The sequence below is a fragment of the Halichoeres trimaculatus genome, unplaced genomic scaffold (genome assembly GCF_033239565.1).
Source record: "Halichoeres trimaculatus isolate MK-OKI-2021-1 unplaced genomic scaffold, fHalTri1.1 fHalTri1_scaffold_11, whole genome shotgun sequence".
In the NCBI taxonomy this organism is placed as follows: Eukaryota; Metazoa; Chordata; class Actinopteri; order Labriformes; family Labridae; genus Halichoeres; species Halichoeres trimaculatus.
This window is the reverse complement of record NW_027437189.1, coordinates 32,598,593-32,619,811: the sequence shown is the minus strand read 5'-3', so window position 1 is coordinate 32,619,811 and position 21,219 is coordinate 32,598,593. Positions and strand designations below refer to the sequence as shown.

The 21,219-nt window shown below is 42.0% G+C and overlaps 1 protein-coding gene across 1 annotated transcript; it reads right to left on the bottom strand.

Annotated features, from left to right (window-relative positions):
- Window positions 1-3,308: 3,308 nt before the first annotated feature.
- Window positions 3,309-19,775, bottom strand: tmem115 (transmembrane protein 115). Its single transcript, XM_074681916.1, has 3 exons — window positions 18,358-19,775; window positions 10,043-10,407; window positions 3,309-7,055 (listed from the first exon to the last, which is right to left on the bottom strand). Exons 1-3 carry the CDS (start codon window positions 18,847-18,849, stop codon window positions 6,743-6,745), a joined length of 1,170 nt encoding a protein of 389 aa, XP_074538017.1. The 5' UTR covers window positions 18,850-19,775; the 3' UTR covers window positions 3,309-6,742.
- Between the last annotated feature and the right edge of the window lie 1,444 nt (window positions 19,776-21,219).

Here is a 21,219-nt window from a genome sequence, read left to right as displayed (position 1 = left end):
TGCTGGTGAAGTTATCACTGTGTACCTGATCTGAGCAGGAATGGAGCAGTGCACACAAAACAAGTTTTTCTTGAACATTTCAGAAAAACCAAACAAGATAACTCTTATGGGTAGCTTTGTAGGTCAACTTCTTTAGCTTTTGCCACAGAAGAGTTAGTTATACTAGTTTTTCTCCCCACAAATAAGGAACAATATCAGATTCTGCTTGTTGTAATAAGTTACATTTTGGCTTTTATTAATCATTCAGTTAAACATTTAATGGAAGTTGTGGTCCAATATTTAGTCCATGTTTCAACACTTTGGACAGTCCAAGTGTGCTGCTGAGGACACTCAGCGTTCAATTTTTGATACATATAGGTCACCTTGATTTGGATGTCAGACACTAAAAAAACTTTAGTCTTATAATGCGTTTTTGTCTTATTTCAGTATAAAATGTGTTTTTAGACTTTCTATGTGCCACATTTACCTGACTAGTCCAGAAACATGTCTTGTTTCAAGTTATTTAAAGGCAGAAATTAGGTCTGAATTGCTTCTAACAGGTTAAAAAAATGCCAATGGAACAACAGAAAAGTTACTTGTATTAAGACAAATTTCTAGTTTCAAGCAAATTGTTCTTGCACCATTGGCAGATGTTTTTTTAACTTGTTACAAGCAATTCAGACATCATTTCTGTCTTTAAATAACTTCAAACAAGACATTTTCTGGACTGACAAGTTGAATGTGGCTCATATCAAGTTTAACAAGACAACTTTCACTTAATGTTTGTCAAAAACACTTGATTAGATTTCATTTTTTTTGCAGTGGATAAAACATGAGATTGATTAATAATGTAAGGTCAAAAGGGGAACACTGTAAAATAATTAATACATTCGGTAAAGATCACAGTGTATCAGGTATTTGTCAGGTAGGGGAGAGCGGGGTAAACTGAGCCACTTTTTACTTTGTTTGACCTGTAGGCAAGTGGAAATAAAATTGAAGTGAAATCAACACATGTACATTAATTTCATGATGTCTCACATCAATTGAAATAATTAGAACACATCCATAATGACTGGTCATGGAAATATAATCTGTCAAAAAAAGGTCTTTGTGGCTCAACTTGCCCCAGCTAAGGGTAAATTGCTCCACCTCAAAGGGTAAATTGAACCACTAGATTACGCTAGATTACGGGATTTCTTTGCTGTGAGACCATGGAACTGGTCAGCCAGTTTTTTCACATGGTTTTCCAGGTCTTCCTCCATCTCCTCTGTGAAGACCCTCTTTGCATTCGCTGTCCCTGTGTAGCCTGCCACTGTCACTTCCCCTCCCTCTTTCTTTTTTAGGAACCTAGTCAATATTTCTCTCTGTGGCCACTTTTCCTATGGATTTTCCACCCTGGACTTAGGTTGCTGCTCTCTGCATCTCCTCAGGGGGTGTTGAGCCCCAGTTTGTCTTCCTGCTGTATTTCCTCGGCATTCTAGCTTGTCTACAATGTTACACATATTCAAAAAAGAAACAAATCATTATGTATTACTACACTTAAACACGTTTTACCTCCGACACTTTAGTGCCTCATTGTGGGGTAAGTTAAATCACTAGGTCAATTTACCCCAAACAGTTTGGCTCACTTTACCCCACAGCCACCATTTTGTTAAAAACAACCTAGCCTAGCAATTCAGGCTAATACCTAGCTACACGACTCACATGGTTTTATACATTGATAGTTCAGCTACACATTTGATGTATGTTTTTAAATAGTGCTGTCAGGCGATTAAATAAATTAATCTAATTAATTACAGGATTTGTAATTAATTAATCTAATTAATCTCATTTTAATCTCATATCTGTTAAAGGTCCCAAAACAAAGAATTTGAATTACAGGACATTAAAATTACATTAAAATACGTTAAAAAATAAGGTGGGAATATATACAACACATTTTTAGGTACCCTGAGGCATAAGGAACACATGAACCTACCATAACAAAATCTACCTTAACAAAATCTACACAGTCTTGCACCTAAGATAAGCTGATTTGATTTTTAGGACGGGTTTTGCTTCCGTCACATTTTACTCACTGTGGACGCAACTGTCACTGCAATATGAACTTCTATACTTCTATGAGGTCAGGAGAACCAGGGCTAAAGGCTAAAAACTGTGAGGAACTATGTACAAAACACTTAATTCAAGTCTTGGATCAAAGAAAAGTGAAGTATTTTCAGTTTTACATGCTCTGAACACACAAACTGTTGCTCATTGGTGCAGAGCAGCCCCAAGCTGAAACATGACACCAGGAAGATGGAAGCAAATTTTTAAAGAATTCTTTAGATTTAAATACAGGACAAATATCGATCATTCAGGGCTTGTTTAAATCAGTAAAAAGTGTAGAATTATCTGTTTTTTTACAGAATTGAGCTAGAGCAAACGGTTGATTTTCTGCAGATTTTCAAAAAGGACGTGTGAATAAACGAGACGTGGACTGTATCACTCTCGGTTCCCCCCGGTTTACAGCATGTTGCTGACGTCATGTGTGTTACATTCAGGGACCGTCGGAAATTTGAAAATCTGACGAGGACACCACTTTTTCCAAGTAGAACAAACAGTTTGTAAATACCAGACATTTGAAAATAAGTGCGTCTTTGAACGCCCCGCGGGTTTGAAATCCAGATTAATCTGCGTTAATTTTTATAACGCGTTAATTTGCGGTGTAATTAATTAATCTAATGCGTTAAAATGACAGCCCTATTTTTAAATATAGTTAAAATTATTTTGAGTTTACAGTCATTATTTGTGATATGTTGAAAATTTACTTTGACATGCAAAAAATGATTTTTGGAGAATAAAAGTTACTCATCACTTCAACTTGTGTTTTTGTTTACCAGAGAGCTTGAAATGAGGCGGGCTAACTAAATTCAGAGTCATGCGACCACTGATTCGTACCATTTCCCAGAGACAGGGGGTGGGTCAGTTTACCCAAAGGCTCAACTTACCCCGTTTTCCCCTATGTGCCAACGACTAAGTTCATAAAGTGCATCTTTCATAAATAAGAGTCCGTTTTTTATTTTTATGATTGCTCATAGTGTGTCAGAGCACTCAAACAGCCACTAATAGATATCTGAGAGGTGTTTGCTTGTTGTGGGTTTACACAAGTCAGACCACAAGGCTTACCCAGCACTTGCAGGCTCATACTTAAAGTAAATTTAGATACACATGATTCGTTGTCTACAGCAAGGCCAGAAAATACCACATCATCAACACAAAAAGAGGAACTCTACATTCACTTTCATACAATCTTCTTTTATTTCATATAGAGATAAAGAAATATATCTGAAAACTAACAGAAAAGTCTGTGCAACGGCCATAGTACAGAGAGATAGAGACTATCTTTTGTTAAGAATGGGATCTGTTGGTGCAAAAGTAGGGACAGATATGGAAAATGAAAAGACTAAAGAATAAACAAACAGAACATTTCTAAAGGACCTCCTTTGCCTGCAGGATAATGAACCAGAGCTGTTTCATCAGTAACCCAAAACTCAGCTCCGGGTAGAAGTAACAGCTTTTATCTGAGAGTCTCTGAGGCTAATGTAGCCTCATTGTTCAGGCGCTGTTCCACCCTGCTCGTTTAATTGAAGTTAATTTGCTGCAGAAAACTTCTGAAACCAGTTTGTAGTCTCATTTTCATGAAAGCGTTTTAGTGTTTGTTCACTGACAACAAAGGTTTGGCTGATGGCAAACTCAGAGGTGTCAGCGACATCACTCATTACCGTCCAACTCAAGCTTTACTTGTTCAGCTCCGACTGTAAGCTAGCATCATCCACACAGACAGTATGTGATTAATCCCTCCTTCTCTTTGAGGATGCTGACTATCAGGGAACACAGGGAACAGGAAACCAGTGAACAGCGATGGAGAGTGGAAGTTTGGCGGGCTATCTGCAACATGGGACTGCCAGCTACGGTATTCCTACACCTTTTCACTGATGAAATTACACAACTGCAAAAGATTACACAACTGTTGTTATCTTCAGGCGTTCATGTTAGGGCCTGTTTGAACTGCACTGCTGACTTTTATTGTGTTATGCAAGCTTCTTTTTTTTTTTTTTTTTTGCTGGAAGCTACGTTAAAGGAAGCGATCATGCTATTTCTAGAGTAACTGGCAAGTCAAATGATACGTGAACGAAGGGGGTAGAAGTGTGTGTGTGTGTGTGTGTGTGTAGACAGTTTTCCTTCATTTGTGATCTGAATGCAGTTTGAGATTTCAGATATTTTCCACAGCTTTAGTCTGACAGACGTTGGTCTATTCCTTGGTTAATGTCATTACCATCACTGTTACAGCAACTTAAAAATGTCCCCACAGATTCACCACTTCACAGAACAATGAAAAATGTAAAAAACAGAAAAAAAAGAGAATTTCCTCACCCCTCATATGGCTTTTTACTTTTTCTGCACAACATGACTCCATCCTGCCAAAAGCAACCATCTTTAAAACAAATCACCAAGTGGTGAAACTACAGCTGAACATCACTCCCCTTCTACATGTTTTGATTATTCCACAGTTTGAACCATTTAGGCAAACACTGCTGTTTCAGAATTGGTCCAAAATAAAAAGAAATAAAAAGAAAAAAAAACAAATTGGTGAGTTATTTGTTGAATCTGTGATGTAAAATGCATCAGTTAAGTTTCAGTTCCACTGAATCTGAGTCCATGGTGGGCTGAAAGTTTCCACAGAGAGGCTCACGCTGATCAGGAAATGGACTCGCATAACTCTGCACTTTGTCACTCTTTCCATTAGATGAACTCCACCATCTCAAAATCACCACACAAATAAATATGACCTCTCAGTCAGTCCACGTCAGGGGCTGGATTACAGAGATGAAAACAGGTGGCAGATAAGTTACTGTGTCTGTTTCGTAAAGCTTACTCAATCTGTGGCGTCTTCCACCATCAGCACGGGAAACCCAAGGTTATTTCTGCACAATGTACAAACTGATGGAAAATTATGAATGAAATGACCTCTTCATATTGAATCAGACATGTAATCACACATTCTGTAGCAAATCAAAACATTTCCTCCGATTCAAATTCTTCCATTCCTGATGTCTCCAAAAGAATCCCGCTGAGTCAACGAGCAAAACTAGATTCAAGAGACGTCTGATGGACCACAAATTAAACGTACATTCATCTCTTAATGAAGACAGAAATTTCTGTCTGATTCCCAAACATTTTCAGCCTCACGATCAAAAGTTCATGGGCTTAGAAACCATTTATCAGACTGTCACCATCGAGATTCATCCCTGGAAATAATTTGTTTGCAGTAACTGACGTTAATGGACAAAGACAGACGAGGAATGGAGATATCACTGGGCCCATCACTAGCATAATAATGTGAGACGTCAACAGCTAGGACTGTCAACAAAATCAATGACCTTTTGGTTTGGCTTGAATTTATGAGGCAATTTTAGACAAAGTAATTTAGCTGCCTGTCATCCTCTCAGAGAAATATTTCATCACAGGCTCCTCCATGAGCAGCAGTTCGCAGATTTTACAAGTGGGAAGGGTTTAAATATCTGGATGAGTCCAAGTCAGAGATGCTGTGATTTAAGTCGAGTCAAATGCAGAATATTAAAACACAGAAGCTGTAAAATACCAATCTCAAAATGTGTGACAAATACAACTTTTTGAAGCAGGGACAACCGTCTGCACCAAAGAGACCCAGATAACTGGATCTACTGCGACTCTTTTATCATTTCAGATTCTTAACAATGAGGGTGGGAAAGGAAACAGGATGATGCTTCAGGAGTGGATAATTTATAAAATAAACAAACCCATAAGTCAGAAAGCAAAAAGAATCATAATCCCATCCTCAGTTCTGTGAGCGCAACACCATGAACATGTCTTGTTAGTGCTCAGAAACTGTTTCATTTTTTCAGATTGTACACGTGTTTTGAATCAACCCAGAACAAAAAGTTTTTCAATGAACCTACATTTGGGGTGTTAAAAAACTGGAACATAGTCTTGTTCTGCCTGTTGCTCCATGTGTTCCACCAGAACCTCTTCAGATCTGAACAGGCTGTGGATCAGAGTTTGGTAGCAGGACAGACCTGCAGCAGCTTCTCTCCTCTGGTCAAGCTCTCGGTGCCGAGCACCTGCTTTTCATACTCCCTACACTCGGTTACACACATGTAAAACCAGTGCATCAAAAGCTGATGGAAATTCTCAGCACTACTCCAAACAGCGCGTGGAGAGCTGGCTTTCCATCAAGTATCAAAAACAGTCGAGTTTCTGTCACCGACGGCTTTCTCTAGGCAATCAGAGAACAATTAAGGCTGCTCCATAAAGACTTACAAAAGGAATATTTTACACCCATTTCGTTATTTATTTAGAAAGCAAGAGAAAGAGACACGCAAAGCAGCGGACAGAGCCCTGCAGTTTGGGATTCAATCTGGACAAGACAGAATTTTTGGAGACTTTTGGTCTGATACAGGGAGGGAGAGAAGAATGAAGTGTCCAGCTGCTCAGGAGCACTGAGCATTTACAGCCAACAGGTCAGAACTGAAAGAACTGTACAGTAAGCCTAACGCCCCCTGGACTCTCAATAACATCGACAGTGACTTTGTACGGACTGCTGAAAGATGCTGTGTTTGAATTAGTGTGCCTAATCACTGTCACTGGACATATCTGTATACCAGACAGGGAACTGAGTACATCAGTGGACCTGCCTGTGAAACAGAGCAGAGTGGCTTTATGTACAGGTGGGCTCTGTTTGTTAAGATGTGGAAGGTGCATCCTCAAAGCTGATGATACTGGACTCTGGGTGCGGCAGTCCGCCTGTCGAGGTTCCTCCTCCTCCTCCGCTCTGTGACATTAAGGAGGAGGAGGTGGAGGAGAGGGAGGCACCGGCTGGTCCGCCTGCTGGTCTTGGTGTGGAGGTGGAGGGGTCACGCCCACCGGGAAGGAGCGGCTGTGTGTCGGTTCTGACCTCGTCCTCGTCCTCGTCTTCTTCGTCGTCCATGCTGGGCCAGGCGGACTGGTCTTCCACGCGCTTGAGACGCTCGTTCAGAGCCTTGAGGGCAAGTTGTCTGTTGGGGAAGAGAAAAAGTTCCTCAATAGATGTCTGAAAGAAGGTCAGAGAGGTGAGCAGTAAAGTAGAACAGATAGGAGAACACCACATTTCACATAAGGACCGAAGATTCACTTTGCTATGCTCTTGTAAGCAAACCCAGTACAAAGACAGCTTTTCTTGCAGCTATTAAGTATTGAAGTCTTGAGCTGTTAATTTGACCTATGGCTGAGTCCCGTGCTTCAAGGTCCCATATTATGCAAAAATCACTTTATTAAGTCTTTAAGTCAAATTTGTGGGTCTTTGGCTTTCCTCCCAGCCCACAAAATGTGATATTTAATGACAAAACCTGTACTTAGTACAGCTTGTGAATGTAAAATCCTGACCTAAAACAAGCTGTTTGGAATTTCTGGGGTTTGCCGACATCAGCAATTCCCTTTTTTAACCAATCAGGAGCAAGTCTGACCTGATTGGTCCACTGGAGCAAATACCCCCGAGAGAAATCTCTCCAACAGCGGGGAGAGGAGTTTGACTGTTTTTGGCTGTAAACAACCACATAGTTCCATGCACAAGCTTCCCATCTCAGACGAAGACAAGACTAAGTGGCTAGAGTTCATTTATCAGGGAAATGTGCCAGCTACACTCAGTAAAACTGTGCATGTGTGTGCTAGTCACATCACGGCTGACTGCTTTTCCAACTTTGGACAGTACAACAGAGGGCTAGCGAACTGACTTGTCCTTAATTTAATTTTAATTTAATTTAATTTATTTGATTTACAGGGACAATGCATATTAATAGACATTTACAGTAAATATGCCAGAGTTAGCCAAAAGGCTAATTTTCATCTGTAGTCCCTGGCCAGATGTTAAAATGGTCAACCATTTCCTGAATCCAGGCGCATTACCAACCATCCTCCAACAAACCTGGGACCCTGGAAATGTGAGTATTTTAAATGCTGTGTGCTGTGGAGCAGATGTAAGAGCTTTTCCTCAGTGTCCTCCTGTCTGTGTTAGCTTCAGGATGCTAACTTTAGGTGCGGTTAGCCTGTTGTTTTAGCCTGTAATGTTATGGTAAACAAGCTTCTCTGTTTTCTAAACATTGTGCACTCTGAGCTTGTGGCGCCGCTCTCAGTGACGCTGAAGAGCGGGGCGGTATCAGCGATGGCTCATTTACATATGAATGCCACGCCCACTAAATCAGAGCGTTCTGAACAGAGGGGCTATGAGAGCCTGGAAACAATGCTGCTGTGCTTGATTTATTGGCTTTTTGGACCAAAACATGTTACTACCATTTCATGAAGACATCAATGATCCATGTTAAACTGCAGAAAAGGAGCAGGATATGGGACCTTCAAACGTGATGAGCCAGTCACGGTGTGTATAGCCATTCCCATACACTGACATTTTTTGCAGGTCCTTTTTCGTTCAGTTTCATGAAGTTTTTGTGAGATTTGAAGTAGTGTTCATGGGGTCCATTTGACTCTGAAACGAGGTATCCTCTTTTGTGCTTTATCTTGTCTTTCATCCTTTATCTCTTTTATTTCTACCTTACTTTAGTTTTTTATTGTTTTATTTCTTGCTCATTATTTTATAACTTCTTTTATTATTCTTTTTTTCTCTCTTTATGTTACCTTTTTGCTGTCCTGTTCTCTGCTCTAAATCCCTTCTTATTGCCCTTTCTTTTTCTCGCTGATTGATGTTTTTAGCTTTTATTTTGGTCCTCATGCTCTCATTTTTCATATTGCATGGTTCTTGTATTGACTGGGTTCATATGTCATATGAAAGTACACTATTTCTAAGACTGTCTCGACTGAACTAAGCCTTTTGTTCCTTTTTCTGTGTGCTTGTGTTCCTTGTTTTTATGTCCTGACTGTCAAAGTACTTTGTAACTTTCTGTTTTATAAAAGTGCTTTACAAATATACTTCTTGTTATTTTTATTATCATCATTATAATCATTATTAAAAGAGGCTAGGCACCTGGGTGTAATTTTTTTTTCACCTTTTTCTAAGCCACATTTCCAACAGTGAAAAATGTTAAAAGTGAGATAAAGGTTGTAAAATGCTGTGCTAAATGGTTCAGTGTATGCACCGTAGCTCCAAACTAACAGAGACACTCTCTTGGTAAAGATTTACGCCATTCCACTGACTAATCCCGAGTCAGACCCCCAAATAACAGAGACGAGTTATCACATTTTTTGGCACCCTTCGGTAGGGGAGCCAGACCAAACTGAAGTGCTCTCAGAAGATGGAGCTACAACACAGCAGCCTGTTGATTGGTCCAAAGAATCGTCACTTCCTGTGCAACAGTGGCTGCATTTCTCCTGTCAGCACACAGTCTTCTCTGAAACAAAGCTGGATTGCACTTTGTACCAAAGAGCCAAGTATTTAATAAGAATTGAAACTTCATTATTACAAAATAAATTGAACTGAATTGAATTGAATTGAATTGAATTGAATCCAATCGAATCAAATCAGGACCTCGTGGATCATAATCAAATCATTTCAGAAAATCAGTGGTGATACCCAGCCCTAGGCTATAATCATGAAAAGTTCTAACAGGGGCACCAGGAGGGCAGTATAGAGCCTACAAAGAAGTGCAATACCCCTTCTTTAACCATAGGTGACAAGAGGTTACACTGTACCCAGTGCAAATAAAGGATCCCAGTCCGTATGTGTTTGTATGCAGCTGTGTTGGTGTCACCATCTCTTTGTTACTTTCTCTATATGATAGTCTGACCCAGTCAGCGGGACAATGGAGCAGTTAAAGACTCACACACTCGCCAACACTTCATATGATGTCACTGGATGTGTGTTGTAGAGCTAAGACGTGAGCATATTTGCACTGTTTGTTGAGTATGACAGGAAAAAGACTTGGGCTTCAACTTTCCCTGAGTAAATAACACAATATTCACCTGGAGAACAGTTGTCACTTGACTGTCAGGGTGTGTGTGTTGAAGTCATGTATTCATGGTGTCTAACTCCTCTTCCTTATTTGCTCTGACTCACCTTCTCCTCTCTGCGTCTTGTGGGTCGGTCCCTGGCAGGCTAATCGTGATGGAGGAGGGCGCCCCCACGTCATACCTCTTCACCATTTTCCTGCAAACCTTTATTTTCACCAGGGCTGCATGAACCAGCCCAGCCAGCAGCCCCACCGCCGGTTGCAGTGCCTCAGGGAAGAAACTAGCAAAGGCAAAGTGGTCTGACATGTCACCACGGCCCCGGCTGTGCCTCTGGTAAAAACGCAGGTGGACCCAGCCGGACAGAGCGCCGTAGCTGTATGAAGCCAGGGGGGCGGTGCTGTCCAGAAGTCCAGACAGGCGCAGTATGGCCAGGAGGAGGAGGACCAGAGCTGGTGCTGCTTTCAGTCTCACCTAGGAGAGTTTTAGGAAATAAACAGAGGAAGACAAACCATCAGGAGAAGGAGTTTACCACAATAACAGTCAATTTTCACAACTCCCTCAACCTGGCTTGATTCAGGAATTGGAACACCAAACAATAGCTGTTCACATGCCAGGGTAGCAGGCAGGAATCAGGGTAAAAATGCAACAGCATAATGATGAAGTACATAACCTGCTCAGCTGAGATGAGGAAGATTAGACCAAGGACACACAGACTCCTAACTCGCCTTCACAAAGTCGAGTCGGAATGTGAGCTTTCACAAAAACTAAACCTTTATCTGGACAGTCTCCATACTCTTCTCAGTAGAGGGGCAATATATTTTATCACAGCATGTCACGATGTTGTCAAAGTTTGAAAGACAGACTCATAGCTCAACCACAGGACGCGGCTAAAGCAAACAATAACAGCTCAATCCTGGCGTGTAGACCACATCTAGAGTTGTGATACAAAAGTAGGACATTTAAACACATTTAGACCTAAGAGGCCCTAAAAACCTGACCATACTTTGTCTCAATCTTTTACAGTCTCTTAAGGTTTTCTGGAAAAAAATCCTGAAAAAAAAAAGAAATTACAATTTTACTGAAACCTTTATATCTCAGCATCTGGAGCAGATACAAACACAAGTTCAAAAACCACCTCATAGTTTAGAACTTGTGCTTTATTAGAATACTCTTGCTTTACCCCATGTGTATCTCAGCAAATCAAAGATCATTTCATCAGTCACACGCTTTGAAAATGATGACACCATCTGCAATGACCAACATGTCCCATCCAGTCTTGAAGGGATGAATGTGCATATGTGGAATCAAGCCTTATGCCGCGGCCACACCAAACGCGAACACGCGAATTTACTCGCGCGAATGGCCTGTCACGCGCCGCGTGAACGCCCGAGTCTCGCCGCTGGACTTTTTTGACAAGCTGAGGCGCGAACACGCGAATGCGCGGTACTGCGCATGCGGAGTAGAGAGCTCGTTCATTTAAAGACCGAAAGTCCAAAAGAGCAGCTGAAAAACAATGAGCTGTGGTTTCCAAAGCATGACAGGAGAGTGTGTGAAAGCTTTGGAGATCACAATCAATGCCTGCTGCCCCTCCCTGGTAATCCACCAGCCCTGCTTGGCTGTTCCCTGCGATCTCATCCCCGATCCCCCGAACCTCCGACCCCCCGTACCCCCGACCACCCGAACCCCCGACCCATGTTCCCGGAGGTCTCCCTGGGGATAATGAAGGGGTGGAGGAAAGAGAGGAGCACAGAGAACTTCCATCTTTTCCCTCGCTCTGCCCCTGCCCCGCACTTTCCTCCTCTTTATCAGGCTCAAAACTCCGCTGAGGAAAACACAGTCGGACTCAGTGATGGACCGTGCAGGCAAATCCAGCTGGGAACGAATGTTTTCAGAACTTACATTCAAAACCTGACTCCTCAGAGACTTTCAACCAAGCCTGCTCCTGTTTTTCCAGTCTCTGTAGAGTACACACGTCGTATCGTATAACTCTGGATGATGACACACCACACAGATTGTTTTCTCCTCCATCCTCCGGCGGAGTTGGAGCCGGAGCAGGCGGCAGTTGCCCCCCAACGTTGTCATAACAATGACGTTGTGGGGGAATATTTTGAACTCGAGCGAATTCGCGTCTACCGCCCAAACGCGTGAACGCTCCAAACTCGCCGCGCCAAACGCGCGAATCGCGCCGCCCGAGGCGAATCGGCGGCTAAACGCGTCTTTGCATTGACTTTGTATGTAATCGCGCCGCAAATTCGCGTTTGGTGTGGCCACACCATTAAAGGTAGCGTCTACAGGATTTTCCAAAAAATAAAATGTCTACTTTTACAGGAATAACTAGGCCTGTCAGGATAATGAATAAATCAATTAACCCAACGATAAATAAAAACGTCCTCAGTAAGTTTGCCAGCCTCGATAAACTGACACATGCATGCATGTTTGTCCTCCTCCTCTCTTTCCACCAAAGAGGCTGAATGAGAAGATGGCTCACTACGTCTATCTTTCCTAACATCAGGATGCATAGGTTCTATAGCAGATTTAGCAGATTTATAGCGGAGTGAGTATCTGTCAAAAATGCAATCTTTGGGGTGAAGACGGGGCTGCTCGCGCGTAAACACGGAGAGAGCTGAAGCGAGCATCCTGAGGGGTAAGGAGGAAACACACACTAATATGAGTGATGGCACCAAAGATACAGTTCTTGAGCCGCCTGCCACAGTTCCAGTGTGGGAATATTTTGTTTTTTATCAGAATGAACAAAGTCTAAGCTCATGAACACCAACGAACTGATATGTCACATTTGTTTGAAAATAGTGGCAACGAAGAAGAAGAGGGAGGAGCAGCGGAGCCTTGTTCTTTGACAATCCGCTCTTACTGAGGCTTTTGGTCTGCAAAGTAAATAGAAATCAAAGCGCCAAATGGTGGGCGCTCAAAGACAGCTAAATTACCAAAGGAATGCAGCCCTTCAATACGGTTGAAAGCCAGAAATGTTCAAAATGTTTGACAGACAGTACGGATTGACTGGGAAAAAGTACATGTTACAAACAATTCAGGAACTGTATAAACTCCCTTTTATTTAGGCTATAGTTTTTATTGTTGTTTTTTTTTTTTTGGAGTTTCGTTTTTTCTTTAGAGACAGGGTCTATGTTTTATTGATTTTGATTAGTATTAATTATTTTCATTGACATGTATTTTTTTCTAAAAGAGAGTCTATTTCATTTTAATTGTATTTTTTTTCTCTTTCTTGTTTGTTAAATGTATTACATTTTTTGTTTAATTTATTTTATTTAAAAGATCCTGACCTTTTAATTACAGTTAAATACTTTTAAGAAATTTAAGTTTCTTGCATTTGATATGGTATACTCATTTTATTATCCCATTTATCATAATTACATCAATGAAAATATGAAAAAATAATCAAAATAATATTGACAATAATATCATTTATCGGCAATAATATTTTGGAAAATTATCGTCTAGCAAAATTTATTATCGTGACAGGCCTAACCTACACCAGCACTGTTCAATTAGGGGCCCGCGGGCCACATGCAGCAGCAGCTGCCAAGTGATTGGGATTTGGGATCCGATGAGAAAAAATCTTTAACTAGCACTGACAAGTTCTTACAAAAATTCCAACATTATTACAAATATTGACTGCAACACCTATTGTAACCGAGCAACTGACCCAATGCATTGTGTTATTGAGCAGGTGCATTTGAAAAGTTAACGTTAACAGTCCCACACAGGTGAAAATAACCCTCACACCCTAAAACAAAAAATCAACGAGTGCGTTGCAGTGCTGAAAGATCATAATGTTCAAAGACACCACACTGAATAACACGTCACATTTTTGAAGAAACTGGGAGGGATCTCATGAAGGGGCGGCTAAAATTCAGAGTTTGACTACGTCTTACAACCTGAGCTGTACTACAATAAAGCAAACTTGCACAGTTCAGGAGAGGGTCACGGCAGCTTAACTTTGCTGCTAAAAATGTGCAGCCCAGCTCATGTCCTTAGTCTGAAAATCTGGTCAGACTGAAATTTTAATTGAGTAGCCCAGACCTACACCTTACATCCAGTTTAAAGGGATGACTGTGCATCTGTGGAATCATGCCTTAAAGGTATACAATGGAAAATGCTATCGTCTCAATAGGTTACATAACTCTCAAAAAGGCTGAATGTGACTTTTTTTTTCTTATTTAAACATCAATAAAAAAACAAAAGAAATTTCAAAAATCAAAAAGAAACTGAGTATCTTATCTTTTTCATTTCGATTCATTTAACTTTTATTAAACCAGGTTGGTCCCACTCAGATTAAAACCCTCCTCCTTAAAGTGGACATTTCATGCTTGTTTCTCCTTTTCACTATGCCAGACTAGGATGCCTGTAAAGCATTTCTGCCCTCAGTACAAGTCATTTAGTTCCTTCATTGCCCCACAATAGCGTTCTCAATATCCTTATTTTAGGCCATTCTGAAGATCTCGTTGAAACGCTCCGTTTCCAGAATGACCTCCAGTAACCTCGCAACATCACAGCCCTTTGTGCTCTGATTGGTCAGTTCTATCAGAGGGGCGGAGGGGGTAGAGCCAGGGGGCGGTTTTTGCAGCATGGCAGTATTTACAAAACGGCCATATTAAATGGAGCAGACCGAGCGAGTTTGCTGTTTGCCAAAACTTCACCGTAAGGCACTAATAAAATGGCAGAGTGTAGGATACGTCCTTTTGTATTGAACCCCGAGTCAGACCCGGACAGTTCTGCAGCTCAGGAGGAAGAAAATCCACCTGGACACAGATCATCTCAGGATGCTTCAGTGTGGTGAGTCAAACCGGTAGGGCTGTCACTTTATGTTCGATATTCGAATAATCAATCGAACATGGGGATAAATATCCGTAACCGATTAGTAAATACATATTCGAACGTAAAATATTGGGTTCAGCAGCTCATCAGGGCGCCTGGAGCAGTGAACCCTTTCATCCAGCAGAGGGCGCTGTCCGCAAAGCTCGACAGTTCCATCGCGTATGAACTTCTCTCTTGACCTCAGTGACCAAAGAGTGAAGTATAGTTGATAAAAATGGAAGACGCAGAAAGCCACAGTGGACGACGTTCAATAATAACACCGAATCATCTGAGGAGCAATGTGTCGAAGTATTTTGGGTTCTACGCCATTGATGGGAAAATTAAAAACAAAGACCGGGCTGTGTGTCGGTTATGTGGAAAGCAGTTTACCTACTCGTCCTCAACAACAAGTCTGCGGTCTCATCTATCGGCTTTTCATCCAAGCCATGCAGTCGAGGAGGAGGCGCCAAAGTGCAGCGGTGCTTCATCGAGTGTTCAGCCCCGTGTGACAACGTTTTTTTCGGCAGGGTCCTTACCAGAGGTGCGGAAAAAAGCTATTACCGACAAGATTGCACGATTCATATGCAAGGATATGCGGCCCATTGGTGTGGTTACGGGAGAGGGCTTTCGGGACTTGATGATGGAACTGGAGCCACGGTACACCATTCCTAGCCGCACCGCCATTTCGAGCCACATCGTAAAGCTGTACGATGTTACGCGGGCAAACATTGAGACTATATTAAAAGACAAGACGCTCTCCCTTACTACCGATGGGTGGACATCGATGGCTACTCATGCTTATGTGACGGTGACGGCTCACTTCATTTCTGACACATGGGAACTTGAAAACTATGTTTTGTGCACTAAAGAGCTTAGAGGGAGCCACACAGCTGCACACGTAGCCGCTAGTATTAGTAGCACGCTGGAGGACTTCGGCATACCCCGGGAGGCAGTCGTGTCTGTTACCACAGACAATGCTCTTAACTATGTGAACGCCGTGCACAATTTGGGGCTTATTGATGTACCGTGTTTGGCTCACACCCTGAACCTGGCAGTGCGCAAGGGACTGGAGGCTAAAGGAGTTGAGACAGCGCTCTCCAGACTGAAACAAACTGCGGCTCATTTCGGGAGGTCTCCGGCCGACTCCTGCCTTCTGGAGGAAAAGCAGGAGCTTCTTGGATTAAAAAAAGAGAGACTCATAAATGACTGCGTTACCAGATGGAATACCACTTACGACATGATTTGTCGCGCATCCGAGCAACAGGCTGCAGTGGCTGCCGTTGTTTTTGAAAAGAAGCTGTCCCATTTGGAGCTCAGCACTTTGGAATGGTCTATGGTGGATCAGCTTAAGGACATTCTGAAGCCATTTAAAGTGGCAACTCAGGCCCTGTCGACGGATGCCTACCCCACAGCATCAGCTGTCCTGCCTCTGCAGCACGTCATGCTGTCACAGCTGAGCACCCCCGACCCGTCATACAGACCCGTCATCACGAATGTGAGAGGTATTCATACAATTTTTTTCTGTCTAAATCTGCGCCAGCTTTGCGTTTAAATGATCAAAATATACGTATTTCAGTGTTAAAAACTATTTATTCAGAGGTTTGTATTTACTTCAGTATACATGACAGTTTAGGACAAAAATATTTCTTTTTTTCATAATGTTCACAGAGCGGATGCTGGCTAATCTGAAAGCGCGCTACTGTGAGGAGAGCGGCGAGTGGATGCTTCTCAATAAAGCAGCGCTCCTGGACCCCCGGTTCATTCGCTTAGTCCACCTTTCACCAGAGAAGAAAAATGTTGTCATTGACAGCTTGTCACGTGAGATGAATGACTATGAAACAGACAGTGACTGTAAACCTGAAGAGAGGGCAGCTGCTCTTGGAGCGATGGGCTCCCTGTTTGGGAGTTTGTACAAAACGAGTGACTCTGTTGTAAGTAACGCGAGTTCCATTCAAGAAATACAAACCTACATGAGAGAGAACCCACTCTCTGCAGACAGCAACCCCCTGCTTTGGTGGAGAGAAATAGGGTGTGCTCGATACCCGCAGCTCTCAAAGTTGGCTCGTAAATATCTGTGTGTGCCGGGTACCTCAGTGCGCTCTGAACGGGTGTTCTCGTCAGCAGGCAACATTGTTAACAAAAAAAGAGCAGCACTTGATCCTGAGCAGGTTGACAGGCTTGTGTTTCTGGCAAATAATATGAGAAAATAAGTCAGTTAGTGCCGTTGTGCAGTGTTTGTGGCAATAAAAAAAGGCTGAGAATATAAAGGAAATGTCTCGTGTCTGTGATTCACAGCCGGTCAGCGGCGGCGGCGGGGGGGGGGGGGGGGGGGGGGGGGGGGGGGGGGGGGTGTTCGATTATCTTCGATTATTTTCGTTTATGGTTGAAAACCGTTCGACTTTGATTTTGAGGAAAAGTGACAGCCCTACAAACCGGTACTGTAACATGTATAGTTTATACGTGGAAATATAGGCAGACTTCACCAGTAAACTGTTTCTATAACAGGGCTCCATCCTGCTCCTTCACTTTTCTCTGTCTGTTTTATCCATCATGCTGAAAGTGTAGTCTAAAGATCGCCTCTACCATCAGTTCCTCACTATGTTATTACCGCAGCATTATTATGGTCCAGGTTCACAGTGCATGTCAGAACAAGCATGCAAATATCACAGTCTCACAAGTATTACGACGTCTGCTAAAACTACAGTGTTTTAACTGCTAATTCACCATGTAAAGCCGAGCTGCTCAGCAGAGCAGAGTCCCTGCATCCAGCACTCAGTCAGTCTGCTCTTGGTGGGTGTATCTCTCGGTGGCGGTTGTGTGACTAACTGACATCACAGAGGAGGAGCTGCTTTATCAGATTACTCCAATAAAAAGAAAGGATCCTCGTGTCGTCACGACGGTCGAAATCTCGCGGGCTTCTGGCAATGACCTATTTTCAGAGGCATCAAATCTCGTTCTAGGATATCAGAAAAAATACAATATCTCATTTTTTGAAAATTCAGGGGGTGAAATGTCTTGTTTTCAAATATATTATATTATATGTAAGTATTAAATCAGGGATCAGCATGATATGTCCCCTTTAAGGGGGATTTGGCCAAGACAGGCAGCAGCAAAAACTGCCTTTTTAACCTGACACGGAGTATAAAATCTGGATATTGTCTTCTCTTACCTGTTATTTCTGAAAGCTACACTTACTTTGCTTTTTTATGGTACAAACCCAAAGCCTTCAAAACTGACGTGGATCACAAACAAGTGGTATTTAGTGAATACATCAAGTTACTGTAGCTTACACCCTCGATGTAAGAGACATCTGTGTCCCTGATCTTTGTTTCTTTCTTTATTTAACCTGATGAAAGTGCATTGTTCTCCCTTTTGTGACAGGGGCTGGAAGACATAAATGTTTAATTGCAAAAACCTGACATACACCACTTCATTACTTGTGTTTCAGACCAGTGTTTTCTTTCCAAAGCAAGCAACATTCTTGTTTGGCTACATTCTCAGTTACACAACATTGTTCCTCTCTTCGCTGTTCAGGTGTAGACTCCTTTATCAAAACAGAACAAAGTAAAATAGCACATGTGAAATACTCACCTGTGGCACTCTGAGCACTGTGGTGTCCCCCATCGTCTGCTTCAGCGCCACAAGGACACCTCCCAGGAACCCGGCTGCCCCGTGGATGCGGACGGCGAATAAATAGTCCAGGTCAAAGGTGGCGACATAGGTGAGGAAGTAAGAGATGCCCGCCAAGAAGCCTGCAGAGATATTGACCACTGCAAAGAAGATTAGGAGCTCCAGAGCACCCCACAGTGGCTCCAGCAACCGCCCACAAGCCATTACTGTCCCAACATTGGCTGCCACACCCCAGATGTGCAGTTCCACCACCCCATGGGTGACGAGTGTCCACACCCAGAAGTTGGGTGGAAACAGGTATCCTGGGGTCACCCCCAGAGCGTACGGAGTGTCGACAGCCCATGACAGCAGGTAGAGGACGACCACCACAGCACTGATAGATTTCACCACTACACTGGTGCTGGCCAGGGCAGCCAGGAAGTGCTGTCTAGCCACTGGCAGGTAACGATTCATCTTGGTTTGTTTGGGAGGATCCTTCTTGAGCAAATCAGCTCAAGAGAGTAAAACAAAAGATCAGTGTCTTCTGTTGCAGCACAGCAGATGTGAGGTGTTGATGTGGGATTAGTGTTCCCACACTGAACAGGTGACACCCGTGTGTCCCGTTGTTATCAGAATCCCCTCATCTTTGTGAGTCTTCATCCGCATAGCAGTAATGGACACACAGTAATCAGATCAGTGAGTTAAATGTCTTCTGTTGAGCTGTGAAACAAACCTGAGGCTGTGTTTGATAAGCCTGAGGATGTGATAACCTCAGGTATAAGACCTCCTCCTCTTGGTGCCTACCTGGCGACCTTCAGTCAGCGTAAACAAAGGCTGAACAAGCACACAGTCCACTGCGACGCAGATGGTCGGGGTAAAGTATGCAAATTGTAACTGCCACCAGTACAGCTTAGAGTAAACTTCTCCAGAGGATCACGGCTAAGCTAGCTTGTAAACAACGGGCAGCTAACGATAGCAAGCTGTCAAAGTAAAAGCGCCTTGTGTTGATATCCACAGAGGAGGAACATAACGTGTTCAGTTGTCGTTTCATAACAAGGAAGAACCCCCGAAAAAGGTAAAACTTGAGCAGCCAAACCGGTCCACGGAGTCCCCGTCCTGGTCCTCTGCGCTCTCTCGGCCCGGTGTCCACCGGGCTAGCCCGAGGATTCCTCTTAGCTAGCAACAGGCCTTCAAAACAATGTCAGAGACGCTTCACACGCAGACTCAATTCACCTATAACTCAAAGGTTTACGTTATACCACGGCGTCATCCGTTTACTGTACAGTTCTTCCGTCTTTTGGTAGTAGGTTGCCGGAGGAAATTGTATTATCCTGATAGGTACTCCTCCTACCAGAAACACTACTCAGCTACTAACCTGCGCTGTCTGCCACCGTCATCAGCAGTCGGTGGAAAAAACGTCAAGTCACGTAATTTTTCAACACCAAAGCACCCTGGGTAACTGAGTTCATCACACGTTGCGAAATAACTGCTCATTATACTTGTTGGCAACGTTTACGCAGATACTCATGTAGCTGTGGTCGGAAGTTATATAAAGACGGTTAAAATACGTAAAGTGGGGCAGTCGCTATAGATTTAAGACTGCGAATCTTATCTAAAAAGTACACCTTTGAAGTTTGATTCATAATAACTGGGTCATTCTTTAAATGCGGTGCATTTTGCGTCCCCAGCTTAAATCCAGCAGTATTTTCTGAAAATAATAGAATTTAAAAAAAAAACCTTTATTTTAGTGAAATTTTACTGATTATCTGTTAAAAACACAAGGATATAACTCATAAAACTCAAACAGTTTTTTTAAAAATACCATTTAAAAATTAAAAATGTGCTATTTTGCCATGTCCCCAGTGCCCTTTCCACTGTTTCGTTCAAGAAAATCATGTTGTTGTTTTTTTTCCCAAAATATTTCTGGATGGTTTTATTCAGCTATAAGGGGTTCTTTATATATTTGATAATTTCATCAGCAAAAAATTACATTTTTGTCTAAAATTGCAGTTTAATATTTGGCCCTGGATTTAGTGTCCACCGTGTTATCCTAAGCTACTGTACCTCTAAGAAAGCTCCACACATATCAGCATGATGCAGTCTTTTGATGTGATGTCATTCCAGAGGAGGGAAGTTTAACAGTGGTAAGATTACTCACTTTTCTTTTGTTAATTTTATTATAGTTACTCTTTTATGATGAAGATCTAATGTGGTCAGTTATAAAATGTCCGTGTTATCCCAGTTTTATGAAGAAAATTATCAAATATCATGATTTTAAAAGGTTCCTGGGTAAAAACGTTGATTTCTTGTCAGCTATCCAAAATCCTGTTAGCTTAAATGCTAATGAAGCTAGGCTAAAAGCTATTTTTGTTGTAAAATGTCCACCATGTTATTGTCCACCGTGTTATCCTTATATGGATAAAACGGTGGACACAACACAGTGGACACATTCACTGTGACATATATTTTTAAAACTTTAAAAAATATATTAAATGTAGCAGATTGAGATTGACCTTTATGCTTCTCATGAAGCCTAGAGTCATGTTTTTAAGAAGAAACATCAAAATAAAATGAAAAAGCCTTTTTTTTTTTTTTTTTTTTTTTTTTTTTTTTTTAACCATTTCTATGACCCAAAAGGCACCTCATTAAAAGAATGACTGGAAATCTAATTTTGGTTGTGTAACAAAGAAAAAAAAAATGACCTAAACATTTTTGCTTTTAGTCACCAATAATCCTTTTAGGTGACCTCCTTCAGTTCTGTTATAAAACCATTATGGTATTTAGTAGACTTATGCTACCTTTACTTTGAAAGGGATGAATAAAAATTAAGCTAAATGAGCAAAT